This window comes from Crocodylus porosus, unplaced genomic scaffold, assembly GCF_001723895.1.
Source record: "Crocodylus porosus isolate Cpor-Errol unplaced genomic scaffold, CroPor_comp1, whole genome shotgun sequence".
Taxonomy (NCBI): domain Eukaryota; kingdom Metazoa; phylum Chordata; order Crocodylia; family Crocodylidae; genus Crocodylus; species Crocodylus porosus.
In genome coordinates, this window is record NW_017728931.1 from 12597550 (window position 1) to 12622913 (window position 25364).

The 25364-nt window shown below is 43.9% G+C and overlaps 1 protein-coding gene across 3 annotated transcripts in view; it reads right to left on the minus strand.

Moving 5' to 3' along the window:
• Positions 1–25364, minus strand: part of VWF (von Willebrand factor) — a 207628-nt gene that overhangs the window by 64725 nt on the left and 117539 nt on the right. For all 3 annotated transcript variants that reach the window (XM_019544220.1, XM_019544218.1, XM_019544219.1), the window contains exons 31-35: positions 22657–22800; positions 21653–21812; positions 17456–17504; positions 12370–12547; positions 1378–1598 (exon numbers count right to left, since the gene is read on the minus strand). In XM_019544220.1, the coding sequence (XP_019399765.1) occupies positions 1378–1598; positions 12370–12547; positions 17456–17504; positions 21653–21812; positions 22657–22800 (752 nt within the window). The remainder of the gene's footprint in view (positions 1–1377; positions 1599–12369; positions 12548–17455; positions 17505–21652; positions 21813–22656; positions 22801–25364) is intronic.

The window sequence follows — 25364 nt, forward strand, 5'->3', positions numbered from 1 at the left end:
AGAAGGTTGGATGTGTATCTAGCTGGGGTAATGTAGGCCCAGCACTCTTTCCTGCTTATGCAGGGGGTTGGACTCGATGATCTATTGAGGTCCCTTCCGACCCTAGCATCTATGAATCTATGAATCTATGTGTTAAGCCACAGTGGGGTGAAAACTTCAGGGGTAGTAGCCCCTGGTGAGGCCACAAATCCTGCCAAGTTTCAAGTTGAAAGGTGCAGGGGCTTGGGGGGAACTGCACCTCAAGCTGCGGACAAGCAAAACTCATGCCATGGTTGACACTGCATGTGTTAAGGTGCAGCAGGGTGAAAGCTGCAGGGATGGTGGCCCCTGCTATGGCCACAAAGCCTGCCAGCTGTTGAGGAGATAGGTGCAGGGGTTCTAGGTTCCTAGGGCCCTGCACCCCTAGCTGCTGACAGGCAAAACTCGTGACGTGGGGTCTTGTGCAACTGACTGTGTCTGTCTTGGGGCAGTTGATTGTCTGTATTGATTATTTCCTCTCCTTAGTTTAGGTGTTAATCGTTGCTCATTAACTTGTTAACACCTACAAAACTACAGACTAAGGAGAGGAAATAATCAATACCAAATCTCAGAGGCGGCTCCAAAGCTTTTTCAAAGTGCTTTGGAAGCTCCAAACCGCTTCAGAAAGCCTAACAAAGCTGGTGCTTTGATCCAGACATGCTGCTTTGGACACTGAAGCATCTGAAGCCTCTCCAGATCCGAAGCCTCACACAGTCCTATCATTTTAGGCCAGATTCCCAGCCAAGGCTGAAATCAACACTGCAGCTGCTTCATGAGAGTGAAGCAGGGTGCAAACGGAATGATTTTTACAAAGCGTTCCAAGTTACAACATTATCCCAGACCAAACGGAAGTTCATTGTTGGTTGCAGGGGGAGGGGGATGGGAGGAGGAAAAGACGACAGAGGGAGCTTCTTCTTGGGGCTCCCCAGCTGGTGCTGTAGGGTGGGGTGGATGAATTAGAACCTCCCACCTCAGGGGAAGAGGGGTGCAGTACACCCACCCCATCTTCGGGGGGGGGGAGGGCTGAAACCCTCCAGATAAAACTCCCTCTGCTCCCTTCCCCCCATTCTGAAAACAGCAACAGGCTGGGAGCTTGGCAGACAGTTACAAAAAGTCCTATGTTTTGTAACATCGTGCAATGAGGGGTCAGAACTTTACCCAACTGGCCATTTTTTACTTTATTTGCAGCCACGTACTTGTGTTTGGTCACAGCTATAAACTACTTTTTGTGGCCAGATCAGGCAAAAATTGTCACTTCTGTCTGCACCTACAATGCAGGTTTAGCCTACACCTACACTAGGTCCTACAGAGTTTTGCTAGTATACCTCTATCAGTTAAGGAGACTGTACTTGGACTTACAGTCATGTCACTAGAGAGCTTCAGGGATACACCGCTGTGGTTTACTTCTACAGAGTTCATACAGTTTATTTTTGGCGTTGAACTGCATGCACCATTGTGAAGAATCACTTCAATATCATGCTCTTTGTCTTGAAACATGGTGTAGGAGCAGTTGCCAGTCAGTTTAAAATTCAGCCCATCAAAGGTGACAATGTGGCGAGTTGAGCTTCCCAGGCACCTACCTGCAAAATGGTGAGAAAGAAACATCTCAGGGCTCATTGTTCTTAGTTACTAGGTTAGTTCATATCCATCACAGGCCTGGCAGGATCCACTAATCTCAATCAAATGAGTCTGACTGAAAGCTAAGACATTACTCAGTAGGAAAAAAAAAAAAGTTAATGACACACCAACTTCCAGAGAAGATAGGAAACATGTTTTACTAAAATACAGTTTTTCTAGATACCCGTGCTATGAGTAGACATTATTATGCAAATAATAGAATACAGAATAAACTGTATTATGCAGATAATTCTTCTAAATTCAATGTACGGTAAACTGGGTAAGTCACCGTTAGGATTATTTGCTACTATTCACCATTGGTCCCATTCCCCACCTGTGCTCTTTCCCCAAATTCCTCCAAATATCAGCTTCAGATAACTGGTCACCACTAGATAATTCACCAGTATTTGCCTTCCCTTTGGAATGGCAAATTAACCACACTTTACTGCATTAATCACTTCTATCACAAAGTCAAGAAAAAAAGGATGAAAAGAGCTGTTGGTCCCTCTCCTTTTATAAGAAAGATACAAAAAAAAAGATTTTTTTTAATCAATATTTTGTTGCGATAATACTACTTAGATCCCATATAGTGTTCTTCATCTGTAGATCACAAATGCAAAATCTATTAAGTAGCAATAATATCGTGTTAAGTATTATATACTTGCAAATGCATTTAAGATATCAGTGGTAAATCCAAGCCAAATGCATGTAAATTTTTGTAGGAAGAATTGTGTATTTTTCATTAATTTATGAAGATAAATTAAGCTAAATACAGAGAAATAGGAAAAGAGACAGGGAATGAGAAAAAATCAAAAGCTGATCTGCATATACTATAGTTCAGTTCAAGAAAATATAGAAATATTTAACCATGAATAATAGTTTGAAACCAATTACCAGCCTACCCGGGGCTTGTCTGAGGCCTCTACTCAGACAGAGCCCATGGGGGAGCTGGCATCCCCCCACCCCCTGGCCTGGGGTTGCCCAGAAAGGCCCAGGGGGGCAGGGATTGGGGACCCCCACACTTGTCCTGCAGGCACCTTAGGGCCCTGGAGGCACAGGTGAGGGAGCTCCAGGAGGAGGTTAGCAGGCTGAGGGGAATCAGGGAGGCGGAGAATGAAATTGATTTCCCTGCAGGGCCACACACCCAAGGAAGAAGCACCTCAGGAGGTGCCCTCCACTGCAGAGTGGCAGACAGGCACCTCCAGAACCAGGGCTGCTCACAACACAATAATACCAGTTCCTCCAATCTGGCTGGAGAACAGGTACGAAGCCCTGGTAACATGGAAGGAGAAGGAAGGAGAGGAGGCAACTCCACACTCTCCATGCTCTGAACAGGCTGAAGGAGCTAAGCAGTCCCGAAGGAGCTAAGCAAGGTCTACTGCCTACCCAGAGCAAAGACTCAGGATGTGACGGGGATGATCCAGCCCACCGATTACTACCCCATGGTCCTAATCCATGTGGGTACTAATGATGTGGCCAGGAGAAGCCCTGATCACCTGATGGTGGACTACCACGCTCTGGGGGGTGTGCTGAAGGAGATAGGTGCACAGGAGGTATGGAAGACGGCATGAGATGTGCATCACAGAGACCAACTGGCAGCTTTGGGAATGGTGTCTTGAGGCTGGCTTTGGCTTCCTTGACAACGACCCGCACATCACGATGATAGACATGCTCAGATGGGATGAGCTCCACCTTTCCCCTAAAGGTAAGCATGTGTTCTCTTCTAGGTTGGCGGATCTCCTCTGGCGGGCTTCAAACTAGGCTGATCAGGGGAAGGGGAAGACGAGGGCGGAAGCAGCCTTGGACCGCTAAACCAAGCAGCACCCACAAGTACAGCCCAGCCTAGACCGACGAGCAGAACATATACCCAGGTAAGCAAAAGGGGCCTGGGCAATGCTGAGATTAGGGGGCCAGTGCACACATCCTCAAGAGGCCTCAAATGCCTCTACACAAACGCTCATAGTATGGGAAACAAGCAAGAGGAACTTACCCTCCTGCTAGCTGACACCAACCCAGACATAATGGGGCTCACTGAAACGTGGTGGGACCCAACGCATGACTGGGCAGTGAATATCAAGGGCTATAGGCTGTACAGGAGAGACAGGACAGGGAGGAAAGGCAGGGGTGTGGTGCTCTACATTAAGGAGGACTACACATTCTCATCAACTAGCACAGAGTCATAGGAGGGACACACTGAAGTGCTCTGGGTTAGAATACAAGGCAGTTGAGGGGAAAGGGACTTAGCAGTGGGTGTCTACTACAAACCACCCAACCAAGGGGAAGAGCTAGACCAGGAATTCTCAAGTCAGTTCACAGAGGTAGTTAGGTCAGATGACGTGGTCATCATGGGTGACCTGAACTTTCCATCTGCTGGGAAGAGCAGTCAGCCAGGTCTGACCGCTCACGCAGGTTCCTAGCCCACATGCAGGGCCTCCATCTAACTCAGGAGGTGCACAGCCCCACCAGGGGAGACACCTTGTTGGACCTGGTGCTGGCCATGGGTGATGACCTGGTGAGGGGCCTGCGGGTGCTCAACTACCTGGGCAACAGTGATCATTGCCTGCTGGAATTCACCATCCAGCACAAGATGGCAAAGGCCTGCAGCAAGGCAGCGGCCCTAGATTTCAGGAGGGCAGACTTCAGTGAGCTAAGGAGAATAGTCGGGGAAGCACTGAGGTCCCAGAGGGGAGGGGAGCCAGGTGTCCAAGAAGAGTGGTTGCTCCTTAAGGAGACTATCCTCCAAGCCCAAAGGAAGGTAATCCCAACACAGATCAAAGGGAGCAGGAGGGCGCAAAAGCCCCCCATGGCTCACCAAAAGCATCCGGGAATGTTTCCTAGCTAAAAGGGCAGCGTGCACCCAATGGAAGGGAGGATCATCACCAGGGAGGACTATACTGCGGTTGCTCAGGGATGCAGGGGGGCGGTCAGGAAGGCCAAGGTGGAGATGGAACTGGGACTAGCTTCCCGGATCAAGGACAACAAGAAGTCCTTTTTTAAATACACAGGGGGCAAAAAGAAGGTACCGGGTAACCTGGAGTCCCTGCAAGACATGCTAGGAAATTTGTTCATCGCACCAGACAACAAAGCTAACCTATTTAACAACTTCTTTGCCTCCATTTCCTAAGAAGGGACTGTATCAGACCCCCCACAGGCCCCAGGGGAGGCGCACTGAGGCCAAGGGTCAGTGAGGATCTAGTCAGGAAACTTCCGGAGGGACTGGATGTATTTAAATCAGCTGGTCTGAACAATCTCCACCCCAGAGTTCTGAGGGAATTAGCTGAGGTCATTGTGAGACCCCTGGCATGGCTTTACGAGCACTCGTGGTGCTCTGGTGCGGTGCCAGAGGACTGGAAGAGGGCAATATGGTTCCCATCTTCAAAAAAGGGAGGAAGGAAGATCTGGGAAACTATAGGCCAGTTTAGTCTTACCTTGATCCTGGGTAAGCTTTTTGAGAGAATTATTCTGGCACATGTCCACGAGGGGCCAGCAGGAGAGATTATACTTAGGGGCAACCAACACGGGTTCATTAGAGGCAGGTCCTGTCAGACCAACCTGGTGGCCTTCTACGACCAGGTCACCAAATCCTTAGATGCAGGGGTAGCAGTGGATATAGTCTTTCTGGACTTTTGGAAGGCCTTCGACACTGTCTCTTACCCCATTCTCATTAAAAAACTGGGGGACTGTGGTGTCGACACCTACACAGCCAAATGGGTCGCCAACTGGCTGGAGGGTCACACCCAGAGAGCGGTGGTGGATGGGTCATTTTCGACCTGAAGGGATGTGGGCAGTGGGGTTCCGCAGGACTCAGTCCTTGGGCACGCACTGTTCAACATCTTCATCAGTGACTTGGACAAGGGGGTAAAAAGCACCCTGTTCAGATTTGCTGATGACACTAAGATGTGGGGGGATGTGCGCACACTAGAAGGGATGAATAGGCTGCAATCGGACTTAGACAGGTTACAAGGGTAGGCGGATGAGAATAGGATGGGATTCAACACTGACAAGTGCAAAGTGATGCACCTGGGGAGGAACAACCGGCACCATACCTACAGGCTGGGGAACTCCCTTCTTGTCAGTACAGAGGCAGAAAAGGATCTTGGAGTCATCACTGACTCCAAGATGAACATGGGCCGGCAGTGTGGGGATGCAGTCAGGAAGGCCAACCTTACCTTGTCATGCATCTCGAGAAGGTCCAAGGAGGTGATCCTCCCCCTCTATGCGGCACTGGTCAGGCCGCAGCTGGAGTACTGCGTCCAGTTCTGGGCGCCGCACTTCAAGAGGGATGTGGACAACATGGAGAGGGTCCAGAGGAGGGCCACTCACATGATCAGGCAGGCAGCAGGCCCTACGAGGAAAGGTTACGGGACCTGAACCTGTTTAGCCTCCACAAGAGAAGGCTGAGGGGGGGAATCTAGTGGCCTGTTAGAAACTAGTCAGAGGGGACCATCAGGCATTGGGGGAGTCCCTGTTCCCCTGAGCACTACCAGGAGTGACTAGAAATAACGGTCACAAGCTGGCAGAGGGTAGATTCAAATTAGACATCAGGAGGCACTACTTCACTGTCAGGGCGGCTAGGATCTGGAACCAACTTCCAAGTGAAGCTGGCTCCTAGCCTGGGGGTCTTTAAGACAAGGCTTGACAATCATCTTGCTGGGCTTGTTTGACCCCAGTACTCTTTCCTGCCATAGTAGGGGGTCGGACTTGATGATCTGCCAGGTCCCTTCCGACCCTACTAACTATGAAACTATGAAACCACTAACTAAATCTGTTAGCTCTCATGAAATCTTTATTCTCACTTCTAAGGAAATAAGTCTTTCAAGATACTTCTAAATTATGCAAGTGAATGAAATAAACTTAGAAGAAATACTTCCAAGTACTTCACTCAGTGCTCACATTTCCGTCTGGTTTCCACTGACTTCACCAACGACAGGGTCAGAACCTTAATGGTCAGCTGACTAATGCAATTTCTGCATATTTGCATCAACTTGTATTGAATATCCATTAAAACAATTAATTATGTATGCCATGGGTTGTGGGGAGGTTTGGGAGGATTTTTTTTTGTTTTGTTTTGTTTTTTGGCAGGGAGGGAGGTCTGTGTGAGAAATTAGCCATCCACCTTACAAATTCACATAATCTTGGGAAATGAAAGTTAAATTCTTGTTAAATTTATACAGAGCTAAACAAATATTATCTCATTCTAAAGGGCAATAACCTTAAGAGAACTACAGGCTTTCCTGTGCCAAGTAACTAATGGTACAAGTGGTAATTTTAATTTAATCCCTTAAGAGATCCTTCAGGGAGACATGTTTTGAATGCCAAGACTAATGGCTCTGCATCACTGTGCATTTATTTGTGAAATAGGAAATACCAAAATGTTCATATAAAAGTGACATTTGTAGGTGTTTATTATTTTGGATACAAGTAACATGATTCAACTAAAACCTATGCAATTATTTTGCATTTAGGGAATATTTATATTAAAAAGGAAATCTTGGATTTAAAAAGTCTAGATAATTAAATGTGCTTTAAAAGAAACAGTCAATGGTAGGCTTGTGTGAAGTGGCTAGTATTTAATTCGGATTCGGGGGACAGTGATTTGATTTGGTGATTCAAATCACTGTCCTGAATCAATTTGGCTGAATCTTTGAATGGCCAGGCTCATCCCCCAGCCACTCTCCCAGCCCAGCAATGGCTGCCCCACCTGCCCCAGCTCCCAGCACTTGTTAAAAAAAAAAGCCCCAACTCAGCGGGTGCTGCCAGGTGGGGGGGTGATCCCCACTGCCTCCCACTGCACGAGAGGCTCCACGCGAGTCCCCCGACCCCTCCACCCTACTCCTTCCCCCATGGCTGCCCTGTCTGCCACAGCTCCGGACCTTTAAGGAAAAAAAACAAAACAAAACCCGCAGAACACGCTGCTTCTTCCAGCAGGGGGCAATCCCTGCTGCCCCCCATTGCCCTGTACCATGCGGAGGGTTCTGCATGAGCCCCCCAAGCCCTGAGGCTGTTGCAGGAGCGGTGAGTCCTGTGGCTTTTCTCCATTTTTTTTTTTCCTAAAGGGCTGGAGCCCTGGTGGGCAGGGCAGCCATGAGGGGATCAAGGGGCTCATGCAGAGCCCCCTATGCAGCATGCGGTAGTGGGGGACAATGGTGATCACCGCCCACCTGGCAACACTCGGTGAGCACCAGGGCTTTCCTTTAAAGGACGGGGAGCTAGGGCAGGCGGGACAGCCATGGAGAAGACTGGGGGAGCAGGGAGGTTGGGTTAGGCTGGAAGAGCAGGCAGGGTCCCTTCCCCCTCCCACAGCCCCCCTTCCCTGCCCCTACTTAGCAGCTTAGAGATGGCTGCAGCTCCCTGTTGCAGCCACTGGGGATCGTCAGAGTCATCAAAGCTCTCAAAATCTTTTCCTTAGATTCAGAGAACTTTGAATGAATTCGGACCTTTTAATTGGTCCCCTGATTTGATTCAGATTCAGAGATTCGGCCTCCAAATCAAGCTGAATCGCCTCTGAATCAAATCACCACCCAAAGCTTCACACAACTCTACTAAATGGGAAAATACTTGGTGCAAAAGTCTTCCTTGACTGACAATAAGTCAGCTGCTAAAACACCTAAGCATTTCAAGTAGCACTAAACAGTTTTGCTCTTTGAACACAGTGGTTCCCTAATGGGTGTTTTGATCCCCAGATGGAACTATACATTAAAGAGAAAGAAGACACCAAATTCTTCATTAAAAAAAAATGCAGGGATAAACTTCCAAAAGCACCTACTTGCATGATTTACATACCTACATCATATTTTCAAAAGTGATTCAGTTAAGTGTCACCAAAGTCTTAACGGTTGAAGACTCTTCAATCCCATGTTAAGCACTTTAGCAGCTTAAGTACTTTAGAGCCTAAGTTTAGGTGCTTTTGAAAATACAACCAACAGGGTCAAACCTTGGAGGCGATTGTGAATTTTGGCTCCATATACAGGCATCACTGTGCTTCTCCGGGCCAGATGCACATACTTGTAGTCCTAATTCTCCCCCCGCCCCCCAAGTGGTTTGACTGTGTCTAGAGCCAATGTTACATGTTTTAATCAAAATAAGCACCTCAACTGGCCTTTTTCCAGAATTTAACTCAGGTGCACTGGATTCATTGGCCTGTATGGTCACCCATCTTCCCCATGATGGAGAGGTGAGGCTCAGCCAGCAAATGCATGTTATTGTAAATCCACAGGGTACATGCTTGGCTCTCACACAGAATTCCTATTCTCTCTGGACCATGTGGAACTCTGCTCCATGTTGGGAGGGAATACCCCTTCCCACTTTCACCATACATCAGGACCACCCCAGTACCACTGTGCTTGAGCTCCTTTCTAGGCCATGCAATGACCTGGAGGGTTTAGCTTCTAAATGATTTCACCTGAAAAAGGACCATCCAGCTTTTTCTACCTCCATTCTATGCATACATAATTCCTCCCCACCCTACTCTTAGATATTCTTCATCATGTAAGCCGTGTGCTAATAGCTTTGATTACATGGAAAGATCAGCTGTGAAGTCAGTGTGGCAGAACATGTCCCCATGGAACACGTGTGGGGTGCCCCAGCGGTTCTCTTTTCAGCAGCCTGCAACTCTAACACCTCTGCAGGGTCCCTCATTTCTGTGCATTTGAGTAGGAATACTTGACTGCTCACTCCACCTCAGCCAAGGCACTATTCACACAGTATCCATTTTATCTGCTACAATACTCAAAAGTAGAATTTTTTTCCTTCTAAGTCTGATGGGCCCCAGCAGCTCAGGGTTAGCCTAGAATTCACTTCATTTTTCAGATTTATTTGTATTTTTCCAAGCTCCCTCCTCCCCAGTTCAGATGGGTTTGGAAACTGGAGACTACTCTTGGACTCCATCTGATAAAGTGCTGCAGCCTTTTCCTGCAGAAAGGTGTATGCCATGACACTGATCCTGAAAACACTTATAAAAGTGTTCCTACATTCAAGCACATGAGCGGTTACATTTATTTCACATCCATAACTGTTAGCCAGATTGCAGCCTATATAAACTAGTTTGATCCTATGAGACTTTGGTTCTTGATACCTGTAAAGGTCCTTCTTTTCATCCAAAGTGACCACTACAGACAATGTATAGCTGTGTGCTCTCAGGTGCAGAGTTACAGGATGAAAACCATCTGTAACTTTTCATATAGAATCACAGAATTGGACAGGACCTCAAAGATCACCTAGTCCAACACTGTACATGAATGCAGAACTGCCCATATTAATATAATCATCTAAAGCACGGGTGGGCAATTATTTCAACTGAAGAGTCACTTAAGTTCTGGGGACCTGTCAAGGGCCACATCCAACTCTGTCTCTGTCTCCTGCTTTCTTCTCTTGTCTCCCTTTCTGTCCCTCTGTCTCTCTTCCCTCTCTGTGTCTCTGTCTATGTCTTTCTGTCCGTCTCTCTCCCCCTCCTCCCTCCCTCCGGAACCCAGCTGAAGTTATAGTTTGCCACAAGCCATGACATTCATCTGTGGACCCAGGCAGGCATCGGTGGTGGCATCAAACTCACCTGGGTTCTGGATGGGGGTGGGGAAGGAGAGAGAGACAGATGAGAAGAGACAGTCACGCTTCTGCCCACCTGGTTCAGCAGCATCTCCTGCTTCTGTCCACATTTGATGCTGCTGGCAGGTTCTGGGTCAGGTCTCTGGGTGAGAACTTCCATCAAGCTGGGAGGACAACAGGTCAGTTGTGGATGCCACTGGCAGGTTCTGTGTCTGGGCTCCTGCACTTGCCTGCTGTGTCCACATCTGACACAGCCATCCACCTGCAGTGGGGGAAGCCCCACCTGGGTCCATAGCAGACACCTGATGCCTCTGGGCTGAAGCAGTCCTACCTGCCCACCTGGCACCATACAGTGGACATAGTTACCAGTTGCCTGCAGGCCAGATCCAGTGAGTTGGCGGCTGCCCACCAGGGGCTGGATTAAATCTCTTGGTGGGCTGGATCCAGCCCATGGGCCCACCCCTGATCTAAAGGCACCCATCTGAAATAGAAGCCATTTGAGCATATTGAAATCTATGGCATAGCATACTTTGTACCCATTTAAGAATTCAACAAAGATCTGTAGCAAGATTAATTCTCTTGTGAATATGCAATTAGCACTTACATACTTCAGTAGTTATCATGATTAATACATGCTTAGTCTCAGTGGCCAATGCAGGAATTAAGAAAAAGCAATTTGGATTGGCCTAAAACTGAATTTTTTTTTGGTAAAAGAAAAGATTTGCTTTGAATTAACCTGAAACATTCTGTTCAACCATTATAAAATATTTTGTTTCCTTTAGAGATTATTTTGTCCCTTTCTTCCTTCTTTTTTTTCTTTAATGTATAGTTCAAATTGGGAACAAAAATATTCTTTTGAAACAAAAATGCAGTTTTTTGTTTGTAAACTTCAAAACAAAATTAATTTCCCAAAGGAAAGAGTTTATTTTTTAAAATGTGAAAATAAAATGTATTTAACATTTTCAGAATACCCTCCCATTTTTGTTTTAGCTGAACTATTTGCTGAATTTTACCTGAATTTACAAACAGTTTCAATCTTACCAGTGTATTTATTATTCTCTGAGAACTTTTGCTCAGCTGTAGCTGGGGAAAAGAAACGGGGAATGTCTGGGCAAACAAACCGGGATGAGGGAGAGCAGAAATGGACAAAAGCACTGAAAAGGAGACAAGAAAACACACTGAGCATGATACTTGAAGAGAAAACTGAGGACTGAAGCCTGCTATAGTACCCCACTTGCAGAACCAAGAAAGAAAGCAGTCAGTGAGATGGGTCTACTAAATTCCAGCCTTACAGTTAACCCATGCGATTGTCAATCTGAGACCATGAGATGGAATTCCGATGGTTATCAACTTGCTGGGTTTTTTTGTTTTGTTTTTAAGGAACATAGATAACAACACCCCCACAAAATAACATTCAAAGGGTATTAATTTTGCAAACGCAAGCATACAAAAGTTAGGACATGCTAGAATGAAGGCTGCCTATGCAATCTTAACTGTTCATGTGCATTACGAAAGGAGAGAAAATCTTTACACACACTAAATCTTTCCCCGGTTTAAAAAACAAATAATTTATCCATGCTTATGCCTTTAGTAATAAAAAGCAAGAGGAATAAAAACAAGGAAAAAAATACAGGAAAATCACCATGGTTTTCCATCTGTATTAGTATCTTTTGAAACCATGTATGAGGCTGTACGAGTTCTAGAGATGTGACAGCCCTGGTGTTGATGTTTGGGAGTTGCCCTTGCAACTCAGAAAGAGTTGTTTGAGTTTCCAGGTGTGTTAGAGGGGAATGATGCCAAAATTGCTCCAAGGAGTTCCCAGCCAATGCACACCCTTGTTGTTCCCCTAAGAAAAAAATCCAACTTTTTACTTTCTCTGCAATTAAGCAACATTGTGTCTGGGAGAAAAAGGGGGCAAGAGAGCATATTTATAATATCTATTGCAAGAGTTCTCATCTCATTGCTACTTTGGCCATCCTGCATGTTATCTGTCCTCTCCTGTGCCTGCGTTCCCAGTCCTGCATCAATGGAGAAGAGAAATTTACTTGATAAGGAGTAAGCGCTAATTCAGGTCAGTTCCAATACCCTTGAATTCCCCCTAGGTTTGCAGCTCTGTGTTGCATTTCCAGCATGATATTTCTGAAGCACATTACAGCTGATGGGAAAAATATATATGCAAAATAAGTTACTCACAAGGACACACCCAATGACAGCCACAGGTTTCCTCAAGTTTAACAGCAGCACGATCATTGCGACATGTAGGTTTGGGCAGATTCTCACACTTAATTCGATAATTCTCCAGAATAGTATGACCACCTGGAATGCATGTCGCGGTGTGACACCGATCTGATAATATCCATGTGTCACCAGGCTATACAAAAAGACATGTGGATATTAAAATAGGATTGATACAAGAAAAGAACATTCAAAACACACTGGGTGGCCTCCACCAAGCTGCTACCAGACTGCGTTCTATAAGCCTAAAACTAGCAAGTAAAGTGACACTGGCAGCAGTGTGCTCAAAATAGCCCTGGATAATTAAACAATAGAATGCTGCATATTAAGGATTTCATGAGCATGAGAAAGTCAATATAGAAATACTGCAAGAAATAGACCCTGAAATTCCAAACAAAAGATAATGGTCTAGAATGGAAGATGCTTTGCTGGAAGAGAATGGTACTTTGTCTATTGTTAGCATTGCTGCCCTCCAACATGCATGGACAGCACAGTCCATAAAGAATTTCCCCCCACTTTTTCTTTAAATGCCAGTGCCTTTAGTTTACACAAGCATGAATTAATTTTAGAAAGGGCCCTGAGCACAGAGGCCTGTAGCACAGCAGGAATTAACAAGAGATGGTCCAAGCCAGGGAATCAGAAGCCTTGTTGAAGGCTCAGAATAGCTTGTTATTTTACCTACAATCTCAAAACTTTCAAAATTCCCACCCACCCTGAAGTGAATTTGCTTCCCTGTAGGATGAACGCTATTTGATATGACTGCATTCTTGCCACTGTTGGAATGTTAAAATAAAAGGACAATATCTCATTCATCTTTAGGTAAGTGATGTAGTCACAAGCTAGAATATCTCTAGGTTCAATCCTGCAAGACACTTGAGTATTCATGTTTTAGCAAATGAGAAGTCATGCTGACTTCAATACCAGCATATTCAGCATACTGAAGGACTGAACTCTAAATCCTCAGGAACATCATTCCTTAAAAACACACATTTTCAAGAAAACAACTCCTTAATGAAGCAATTGTTGTATAACCATTTCGGAAGCAATAATAGGAAAAGAGAGAATAATATTACAAGCTGGATGGCTTTACTCAAAATGCATTGACAAAAATGTGGGAAAGAAAAGGAAGTTCCTGTCCAGGTAGCCTACTTTCAAGTTCTTCCATTTCAGCTCATTCTTACCTTCTCGTGAAAGGGAATAGCAAGGAGACAAAATATGTGGGTAGCCACAGCATAATTCATGGTCTATTCTTGGCACAACCATGCAAACCAGGAATAATGCTGTAAAAGTATTTCTCTACAGCTCAGAGCTATGGGAGACCATTAGTTCTAAAACAGAACTGCCAGATTTGCAGCCATAAATATTGGGAGTGCATATTAAATATGAGTGCATTTCCCTGGGTATGCTTTGTAGGGCTTAAGACACTGAAAAGGGGGACTTCTCTTAAAAGCTGAATAAGACTTTTTCAGGCTTGAAAGGCCAGGGGACGCTATAAAAAAGATGTGAGGAGTTTTAAGCATGGAAAAATATTTAGGTAGTAAGATACAACATGTTTTTTAACTATATCCCAACCCACTTTGAGTACAGCAACTGGTGGAAGGGTACATATACAGCTGGGCACATCTGACAAAAAGGGTCAGTTTCTACACATCTTTAATTATTTTTGTTTAACCCACTGAAGGACACCAATCATAAAGCATCTAAAATCTGGGCAATAAAATGATAGGACAGGTAGTTTTTGGTTTGTTAGGTTTCACCAAGAACTGGTATCCTCCAGAAAAGTTCCACAAGTATAAAAATACTAATTTGAAGTATGATTGCCACTTGTACAGACACACTGGATTAAGCATTTGTGTAGATGCAGTTATAAAAGTACGAAGGTATATAACAACAGTGCGGAGCAGGGGTGTTAAACTCATTTGCCTGCATGGGTCAGATGTGGACCTCAGGGCTCCTCCTGGGATGGGCAACACTGTGTTGGCACCAGAAACCAAAGAGTTTACACTGTCACTGCTCAACCACCCACAGCAACAAAGGTTAAGCAATGACAGCATTAATTCCTTTGCCGCTGGTGACATAGAGGCATCTTCACTGTTGGTAGCCACAGCAAGAAGCACTGAGGCCTGGAGGACGTATTTCTGCACAGACTGGATAACCCATACCAGCTCACAGGCCATGTTTGATACTCTTGGTCTTGAGTATTTCACTTCCAGAAATGGAATATCCATACACATATGATTGCTTTTCTGCTGCTATAAATTAATCCAGATGTGTGGGGATTGCTTCTTTAAATATAGTGGTAGAGATAAAGTAGAAAAAAAATTCCTAAGTTCCATTAATTTCAATGAAAGCTACCGGATATCAACATCTCTTAGGAAAAGGGACAAATTCATATATCAGGAAGATTCATAACCAGGGGTCAGGTCTTGCAGGAAGCTTTTTTTTTTTTCCATGCCCAACATGTTCTGCAGCAATCCCACCATCACAACCATCCAGATCAGAAATAAAATCTTATCCTATCAGAAATTAGGGAGGAGTCTTCCCACTTCATTGATAAGGGCCTGATCCTCTAAGTATGAAGGTGACAAGAGAAAGATTTATTAGAACCCACTGACATCCAATAGCACTCAGGGGGGTTTTTAATAGCCACTATTTTTGGCTGACTGAAGGAAAAACAGGAGACCATTAAATAGGCCACCAGCCACTTTAGTATATGATACCACATCAGATAGGCTGAGGCCTGGACACCTTTCTTGCAGGGGCACATCAGATCAATAAAAATTGTGACTGCATTTTTTGCCAGCAATTTGTCTTACTGGTATAAAACTCAGTGCCAAGTCTTGACCTACCAAAATTGTGCCCACACCTTGGGAGGAGGAGGTCTGAAGATAGAGAATTTCAGTATTGCTACAAAAAAAAATGCAATTGGCAACTAGCTTCTGAAAACTGAAGGTTGTCCTCTGGAAAAACAGTCACATAGTTACATTAGCTGGTTTGCCTTTAGGTTTTGTTAGACTAGGAGTTAACAAAAATTAAAAGAGCCCTAATTTCTAGCCACCCAATTCCACTTAAACTGCTTCTAGAATAGGAAGTAACACTTTCTGGCACCATATGAGGTGGCAGAGATCACTACTGCAAAGGTACACTGATTAAAAACCACTCTTTGCCAAACCGAGGCATTGTCCTAAGTGCTACTTCTTTGACCACATCTTATTTAAGATCACGTCTATACTAAGAAAAAAAAAGATACACCTTTAATAGATATTAACATGCTAATGTAGGCAAAGCAACTTTAATGTTAATGTGCTTGATGTTTTTAAGTAAACTGTAGGATGAATCTACAGTTGACCTCTAGAAGATAACGCATGCAAAAAACTGCACAATTTGCCAGGTGCAAGTTAGGCAAAATGCATTCAAGTTGTAAAACCACACTTTGCCTTACTGTCAGGAGGATATCCCCACTAGCTGCAGCACCTGCCTCTGGGCATGCCACTCACCTGTCTCGCCCACCACACCTTGTTGGAATAATAATACACTGTTAGATAAGGCAGGAGGCTTCCCATTACTGCACCCCAATATTTGGGGGTGTCCACAGCTCCAGACTTTCCCTGCACTGCGGCCCAAGCCTCCCAGATGGCATCCAGATGTTACAGTGCCCTCAGCCTACAGCCAGAGCATGCTTAGGCCTTGCCATCAGGCCTCAGTCATATACCCATTCATACCACCCACCTCTCACTCGGGCCTCATTCACTCCTCCTTCTCTCACAGGGTCTCTCTCTTACATCGACAACTTATGTCGCCTTGCTCCCTCTTGGAGGGGGCACCCTTTGGCCATAGGCTTAGTCCATCCCTTGGGTGGTAGTCATACTGTCTCCTGGGCCTCTCCCGCAACCCTCACTGGCGTAGTGGCCAGCCAATTACCCAACCGGGTCTAAGCACACTCAGGCAGGGTAACACTAAGTATACATGTATGTACTGGGCCCTCAGCCCTCTAGTTCTTCACCCCCTCACCTTGGGGCTCCACACCACCCCCTCTTCTCAGGGGTCTCAGGGCTTCCCTCTTCGGGTGGGCTCAGGTGCCAGTAGCCATCCCTGTCCCCTCTACCTCCTTTGTCACCTGACCCACCCAAAGGTGGGAGCTGGGGTTAAGGCACCCCAACCCAGCATTTCCTGGGGGCTCCTGCACCACTGGGAGCCCCACCAGGCCACCCACTCCTGGCAGGGTGCAGTTTTAGGTCATGCCCAGGACCAGAAGCCTCCTGACCATCCCCTACAACTCCTGCCCCTACCTCCAGTTGAAACCAACAGCCTTGCAGCCAGGCAATGTTGTTGCCTGGCCTTCCCACAGCAAAATGCCCTGTTTATATGGGCAGCCCTGAATCCAAAATGGCTGCTGTCATCAGGCTCCTGTTGGCTGCTGGGTTCAGGCCCTTAAAGTGGCAGGCAAAGTGTCCTGCCACACCATCCATAACACCTACTTTCCTCCTTTCTCACCACAGCTTAAGTCTGAGAGGGCAAAGAGGCATGCTAATATATTGGAGCACTTTCCCCAGGTTAGCAGATGACTCTGTATCCTCTTTGTCTTTGCTGCATAAAAAGATAGTTTATTCCCATGAAATAACAAGCACACAATAATCCTCTCTCTACAATATCCTATAGAAGACAAGTCACTTGCAGTTTGCACCCTAAGGGAGCTAGCAAAGGTAAGCCTTCCTTCCTTCCACCTGTGGGCTGCTTCACTTGCAGGAAAGCCAAAGTGCCTCATCACTAGTATGTTTCACATAGCAGGATTAAAAAAAAGAAAAAGAAAGAAAAAATGCACTTTTCTTTATCAATGGAGGGAAGTTCGGGGCATTAGCACATTGGCTGATTGCACTGCCTTCCACACCATTTTCCACATTCTTGGAGATTGTTCCTGAAAAACTGTTAACATTGCTCAAAGCTTTTTTTGTCTCAGAGCACACCACAGGCATTCAAGTTCCAAGGCCAATGCTCTATAACAGTTACTTGAAAGTCAGACAGAAGATACAAAAAGTACACTTACTCTCCTTTTATTCCCATCATCATCGATGCATTCTTGGGCAGGCTCTGTAAGAGAAACAGACATATTTTGGCACATTGCTCAGCTGTTCCGGAGCTTAACTGGAAATGAGTGAAATATGGATTCCTTCCCTTAAAATGCGACTCAGCACTCAAGAGATTTTTCCTGTTTTATACCTTGAGAATTCCTCCTTGAGGACCGTATTCATCTGTCCAAAAAGTAAAATGGGATCACAGAGGAGGCAAAGCCAGGTTATGAGTTTCTTCAACACCCATTCATACAAGCTCTCTCCGTAATTAACATATCATCACAGCAACAATGTATGTATACATGTGTGTATGGGCACATGCACGCAGATGCATACAAACACTCGTACAGTACATCCTCAGTTATCCAAATGCTCAATTACCCAAATGGCAGAATATTTTAATCACTTATAACTGTTGGTCTTATGTAACAAACTGTCCTCTTCTAAGCCTTACTTAACGCAACATCGTATCTCTAAAGTTTGATATAGTAACTTGTAGTAGTGAGCAGCAGTATGAAACCATATAATTAATAGCTAAAACCACTAAGACAGAAATCCTTAAAATTGCTTTGTTGAATTCCAGCCTCTTACTAGCATGGCTATGTACGTACACCCTAAAGTGAAATAGTGTATTACAGTATGGGGTGATTTGGAATAACAGTTTAAGTGGCATATATTTAGGATGTCATTCATCATGAATATTTACCTTTTGATGTAACACTATTCAAGCACATATTATGCCTCATACATTTCAGGAAAAGCACTGTATTTTGTGAACATTTGAAATCACGTTAAACTCTTTCTTACTAGTATTAGTTTGGTTCCTTTGTAGCTGTAAAGTCAGTCTCCTGCTGTAAAATTAATTCAATTAGGATAAACTTGGAAGAGCAAAAACTGATAAAAGATGACATTTCTGATTTTATAAATGACACCATTTTAAGATCTATCATACTGCAGTTTGCCAACAATAAAAGCAAGGGCCAAAATATTCAGACTAAGTGCCTGATTCTAAGGGCAGAATTCTCTTTCAACTAGTAGATGACCCAGATATAACTTACAACTCACTCTGAGATACCCAACTAAAGTGTAAGTGTAGGAGACACTGTACTACCCCATCAGGGCTTGTAAGCACCTTGTAATACAGAAGAGGATCTCCCTCTCAACACAAACATCTTCCTATTCCTACAGTGGGACGCTCAGAGGGGCAACAAGAGCTGCTCCTATACATTCTTGAAATACTTGTTCTAACAGACCCCCCTGTGAGGTTAAAATGTCAGACAATCCCACCTGAGATTCGTTACACAATCATGAGCCAGACTCTAGTAAATCTCATGCCTTATTCGGCTGTATCAATGAGAGTACTTGTGTGCTAATGTACTACTCAGCATCAGCAGAGCTGGCAGATGTTTGTACAGTGCCTTGTACCAGGGGTCCTGACTCATGGCTGGGATTTTTGGTATTACTACAACATAAACTAGCATATAACAATAAGGCTTTTATATACTTACTGACTTAGGGGACAACAGAAGTCACTTTTACCTCTTGTGGTTATTTAAATTTATGCTAATCTTCACAGATAATCTGTCTGTTTACCAAAAAAATACTCAGGTCTTGTTTTTAGATAATCATTATTTGTCCATTTTCCTTTGGCAATTGTAATAAGCATAGGTCATAATGGACCCACAGAGTTCAGTGCAGACAAAAATATAAGATGAAATCCTGCTTCATAAATGTAAGATTAAGTCCTGATTCTGCATATGCAATACACCTCTTACATCCATAACTTTAATGCATTAAGATGGCCAGCTGCATTACTACCACTCATAATTTTCTTTTGTTAGCTCTACCTAGCGTGAGATACCAGACATGGGGGCCACCTGCTCCAGTTACAGGGGGTAGGGGGGCAGATGTTCAGAGAGCCTTCTGGCTCCTCTTCCATGAGGTTTCACTGATGCTTTGTGATTAGTCTGTTGGAATGTGCACTTTTAGGACAACAGATGAAGTCTATTTCCTCTAACATGTACTTCAGAAAAAAACACAGAACTGTCACCGTGGAAACAATTTCTAAGCAATTAAACAACAAAGTTGCATGGCTCTATACACTCACACCTTCAGGATAACTTTAATATGCTAATTTTGTCTAATATGGATGCCTACCTTCTATACTGGGCTTTTCTCCAGTAGACAGAATGAACTTTACAAATAAATTCACACCATTATGCCCATTAAAAATGGGAAAATTGCAGTACATGGGAAGGCAAAAAACCTAGTCAGCTTACCTCAAATATTTATATTAATTATATATGTTACATATTCCCAGGATAGAATCTTGACCTCTTGGGAAAACTCCTTTTAATTTAAATGAGGCTAAGTTTTGATCCAGGGAAAATGCTACAAATACCATTAGTAACCTCATCTATGGCGACTGACATGTTTTTAAGGATGACTGGTATTTCACCCAAAACAGTCCAGTTCAATGCAGTAGCTCTTTAATACAACATGATGGCACTGTATGACTACAGCACAGGACAGAAAGTGACAAGAATGAAAAGTATATCTGAAATACAGGAATTTAAGCCAACAGAATAAAGAACCTCACTCTGTAACCAAATGATTCAAAAAGTCCCAACTGATCCTGAATAAACCCAAGTGTACAAGACTTTGATTTCATATCCATCATGAGATTCACCCACCCTTTGCAAATTTCGCCCCGTCACTCCACTGGTCTGGGCCATTGTTTCCATACTGACAAAGGATGCTACACTGTCAGTCACCAAGACTAGTCAGTAGAACTTACAGTTTTCCTTAGTGGCATCTTCTCCCAGTCTTGACCATCTCTATTTATTGAGATGATCACAGTTCAAGGGGGAAAAGGAGGGTTATAGCTTAGGGTAAAAATACTCTGTATAAGCCAATGTAGTTGTGTAATAATTAGCTACACACTGCAGCAATTCTGAGTCAGTTTCTATACTACGTAACTGCTGGAACAGAGGAAAATTTCTGCAGAAAGTCAATGCAGGACTGTAGCAGCACAGGGTCCTAGGGGTAGCCATGATCGCCCCTAGCGTCCCCTGTCATGCCAATGTGGTACTAATGCTCCCTCACATCTCGCCTGCCACGTCTTTGGTGTTAACAATGTATAAGGGAAGCTGCCTTTTGTCCTTTCTGACACGGTGGTCTGATGTATCTCGGTCTCAGTTCTATTTTGGGCAACTCGGTGCACCCCAGCCTTATGGGCTATGTGTGGCTCCAATCACCCCTGTACCATGCCCCAAGACTCGCAGATGTACCGGACGTTGTTTGGTCGATTTCCCTCTTGGTGCCCCACAGACGCTCTCTGGCTCGTCTTGCAGCCTGCACCCCCACTGGCGCTCTCTGGCTCATCCCCCTTTTAGGGCTTCTTGCCTTAGGGCTCAGGTGGCCTCAGCCTCACCTGGGCCCCTCCCAATCCTCTGCTCCCCTTCTCAAGGCTGGGGTCAGTGCACCCCTGAATGTTGTGCCCTCTCTAGCACCGGGGTCCTCACGCTACTGTGGGGCCCCTATGAGACCTCCTCCAACCCCTAATAGCCTCACCCGGTCCTCCGGTGTAACAACAACAACAAACAATAACACAAGCCCCTGGGCTATAACACAAATTTACCTCCTGGCTAAACATTCTCCAAACCACACTACATCTCTCCCCCGTGTAACCAGCGGCATATATATCCAGGCCTTTTTTCTCTTTCCTACATTCAGGGCCGAGCTGTTTCCTCAGTCAAGCAGTACTTCTTCTTTCTGGCTGCCATTTGAAAGAGAGAGAGAGAGAGCACTCACAGCCTCCAGTCTGGGTCTTATAGTAGTCAGCCCTGCCCCTTCGGGTCACCTGACTCACCAGGTGTAGGCCCTTAGCTTCTCCTGGTTGCCCCTAGCAACCAGCACCTGAGCGCATACTGCTACTTTTCCAGTAGCAGGCACCTTAGTGCCCTGCTACAAGGACCCTAACTAGAACTGAACTCTGGATCTGAGGAAACTGATGGGCTGTTATATGAAACTGACCAAAGTTCAAGGTAATTAAAAAACTAGGAAAATAACTCAGTAGTACTTAGTATAGTGTACAACAAACCTGATGCATTGTCTTCATAGGAGAGTATTTTTTTGGCTCAAGATTTAAGACTTCATGAAACTTACCCATGCACAATTTATTGACAAATGTATTATCCAAGGTGACCATGGTGGGCAGGTTTTCAAATTGGTGAAGCTTAACGATCCTGTCAGTAGCAGATTCCCCAGTCAAAGTCCTCAGCTGTCCTTCATCATACCTGTCCCCGATGCCAACTGGAAACACAGCTACCCCTGGGGAAAAAAGGCAAGTGAGTTTAAAAATATGTAATGGACAAGAGGGGAAATTCCTTGTTTTTTGATTTGCTGCTTAAGGTAGACCTGAGAAATGTTTCACTCTGACAGTTAGTTTTCATTACTCTTACTGCTCTCTCCTTATAAGCTAAAGACCTTTCAGTACAGTTACTATCATGTTCTAAATCACATCAATAATTAAGATGAGATCAACAGTTACAAACAGAGTAAGATCTGGCAGTGTCAAAAGGCAGTTGAAGACTTCAATGAAAAAGCTGCCAATTTTTTAACCTAAACTATTTCTGATCATGCTGTTTGGTTACTTAATTTACTCATTAATGAAGTACATGGCTTATTTTAAATGTATTTAATTAAAACAACAATAATGAACACGATGAACATGCTTAACAATGGAGATGTGAAGGGCCTAAGTGCAAACAGCTTAAAAGAGCATGTCAACATTTTTTACCTTAGCAGTGTTTTGCAAGGTATACAAGAGCAGGGAAAGCTTAACCTCATGGTCTTTTCATTTATAAACCTTGCAGGAAATGTCATACTGTAAAGGGGCCGAGCTTAAAACATTTACATCACCTAGTAATGCCCCATGTCTGTCCAGAGTCAGATCTAAAGTACAGGCTGCACAGCTGTTCCTTAACTTCTCCATAGTTTAAAAAAATAGGGACTTTGTTAAAACCCAACTCTACCCAATTCTAAACAATCACCTTGAATCGCTAACACCCTAACTGCCTACCAATGCTTATGTTTTTTCAGTCTCTGCCCTAGTTTAATCATTTTAAAATGAAATGGATTTGAACCAAAAGTGTGGCAGAATGTTAATATTTACTGTTGGCGTTTGCAGAACGTGCTGCAGCATCCACTGGATCTTCTGATCTCTCGGATACAAGGACTACTACTATCTTTGCAGCAGTGGGCCTCCCTCCATTGGCTTCAGTCATACCATGTTGAACAGCGTAGTCTATGGCTCTCCCTAAAAGCAAAAGGAAAAAGGACATGACTATTTTTCATCAAAAGTAGTAAAAATAAAGCTTCAGCAGTTCAGGTAGTCAGGGAAAATGATCCTTTCCACATCATTTTAGTTTCTCTCTTATCTGCCTCATTTCCTGCCTGCTGAAACACCATGTAGTTTGTTGCCTTCTCCATTACTGAGCCATGTTTCTTGCCTTAATAATTATCTTTCCTAGGAGTAAAATCATTATATGGGTCTAATACAATAAATAAAAAACACTTCCAGCCTTCATAACCCACATAGTTTTCATTTCTGTGGAACAACAGTGACATCCTGTGGCTAATTATATACACCTAAACTTTTCTATCACATGGATAGTACATTGTATATATCATTTTTGTGATTCTCAAGGAAAACTCTGGTACTCCTACTTTGGTAACTTTTTTCTACAACTGTATAAAGCACTTTCTGCTTGCTTTCTTTTGCCACATCCTCTAAAACCTGGAAATTTTAGAGTCAACTGTGCAACAAACAGACAGAGACCACAAGAAAGACTGATGGAGTTTTGCTTGAAGGCAAATGTGAATTGGCTTAGATAGTATTCACTGTCCCCTTTATTCAACATCTGTGAACATTCATTCAAGTCAATTTCTGTTCAGAATAATGATCTGAGAAAAGGAGTGCATTGCCAGGACTTGTACTCCGATACATATTTGAATGGATATTTACATTGGGAAAAGATCATAAACAGCTTTTTCAAATGTTCTTTTGGTTTTGGGAGTCATCAGTTTAGGAAACAAAAATGCCACTAGGCAATATATATGACACTTACGCAGGATGGAGAGTGGATTATGGATAATGAATACCAAGAGCAATAGTTGCTGTGAATAATGTGCAAGAAGCCACCAGGCAGAAATGTTTGCCTAAACCATGCATTGAGTAATTTTGTATAATGAACGTGTTCCTAGAAGCCTGATCACAGATAATTCACCAGCAATCCACCAAAACAGCTTTCACATTGAAACACATTTGATTTAATGTCTTCTTCATCCTCATCATACCACCTACAATCTTTCATTAGCAGAAGCAGCACTCCTTTTCTCAAGTTACTGAAAGCAAGGGCAGCCTTAAGGAAGCCCACTCAGCATATTGATTATTGATAGCCTGGCAACAGCACTCAAAATACCTTGCAAATGCTTCAGAGTATGAAATCATGCTTTCAAGAAAGATTTAACCCTTAGGAGCATCTGGTTTAGTATATGTGCCTGGAAATGTCAAAGATGTCTCCCATCTCACAGTCTCACTTCAGTCCCTTCCCAAACCAACATCAGTTCTACTTCCTTCACTTGTTGCCTTACCAGGACAACAGCCTCCTACTCCCTGCCCACCTTACTGCAGCCACTGGCCCTTATCCCCCAGCAGTGTGCTATTTCCTCTTCATTGCAGCCCACTGCCCAATGCACATTAGTTTCCCAACCTCAGTGCATAGCCTCAGAGCAGAGCTGGGACTAAACAGTAACCGAGCACAAGCAGAGTCATGAACATGAGTTCCAAACAGACTAGGTGACCCAGAAGCCTTCTTCAACCCAACAGAGCCACTTTCCTTGACAATCTCTCATCTCAAATGAGTCACAACATGTTTGACTAAACAGTATTCTGCAAGGAATACATTTTTGCTGAAATCAACATGGTTCATAGGAACATATTAACGTTGATAAAAAATTGACAAAAAAAAGTCTCAAAGTTCTTCAAAACAAAACAGAGGGGGTTTTAGATCTTCGTTTTATTCTAACTTTCCCATTTAGCTTTGTGCCTGCTCTCTAGTTCCATTTAGACTTCCTTGTTTTAGCCAGTTTTAATGTTAGACTCTCAATAGTATTACATTTATATACAAGATGTATTTTATACTTATAGTAAAAATTGCATGATATCTCAAAAAAAAAAAAAAAAAAGATTTCAGCATGTTCTTCATGTTATTTCCAAATCAAAGGTTCTCAGAATTTCTACCCCACAGAAGTTATGTACTTTTAACTCATCTTATTTGGAACAAGAGTAAAAAAAAAAAAATCAAAATGTCAGAATTCCCTGTGGGAATTTTCCAAATCTGCTCTAATGTTGAGCCTTCACATGTTTTGTTTCACGTGTTTTTGCCTTTTTAGTCACCACTGTAGCTTGGCTGGAATAATGGTAGGTACAGAACGTAGCACGCAATTTATAACTGATGGGAATAACAAAATGCACAACATTAATGAGAACATTTCTGATCCCAGTCCCTAGACTTCTCCAGTATCACTGGACATTCATTTATTTCCCCTTTCCACTCACTCTCAAAGAAAGTTGCCCTCCTGGGAAGGAGGATATATTGGACTTCGACTTTCAAATATCTCTGATGAAAACTTTATAACAAAACATCTCTCCCCTCAAAATTCATGGTTGGACTGGAAAAGTTTTCTTCAGAAGGATCCTCTTCCCATTTTTTTTCTTTTGATTACCAATAGGTACCTTTTGTCTTATTCACTGATTCCCATGGCAAGATATTTTCTACAATAAATGAATGTCCACACTTTTTCCTCTTCCCAAGAAAT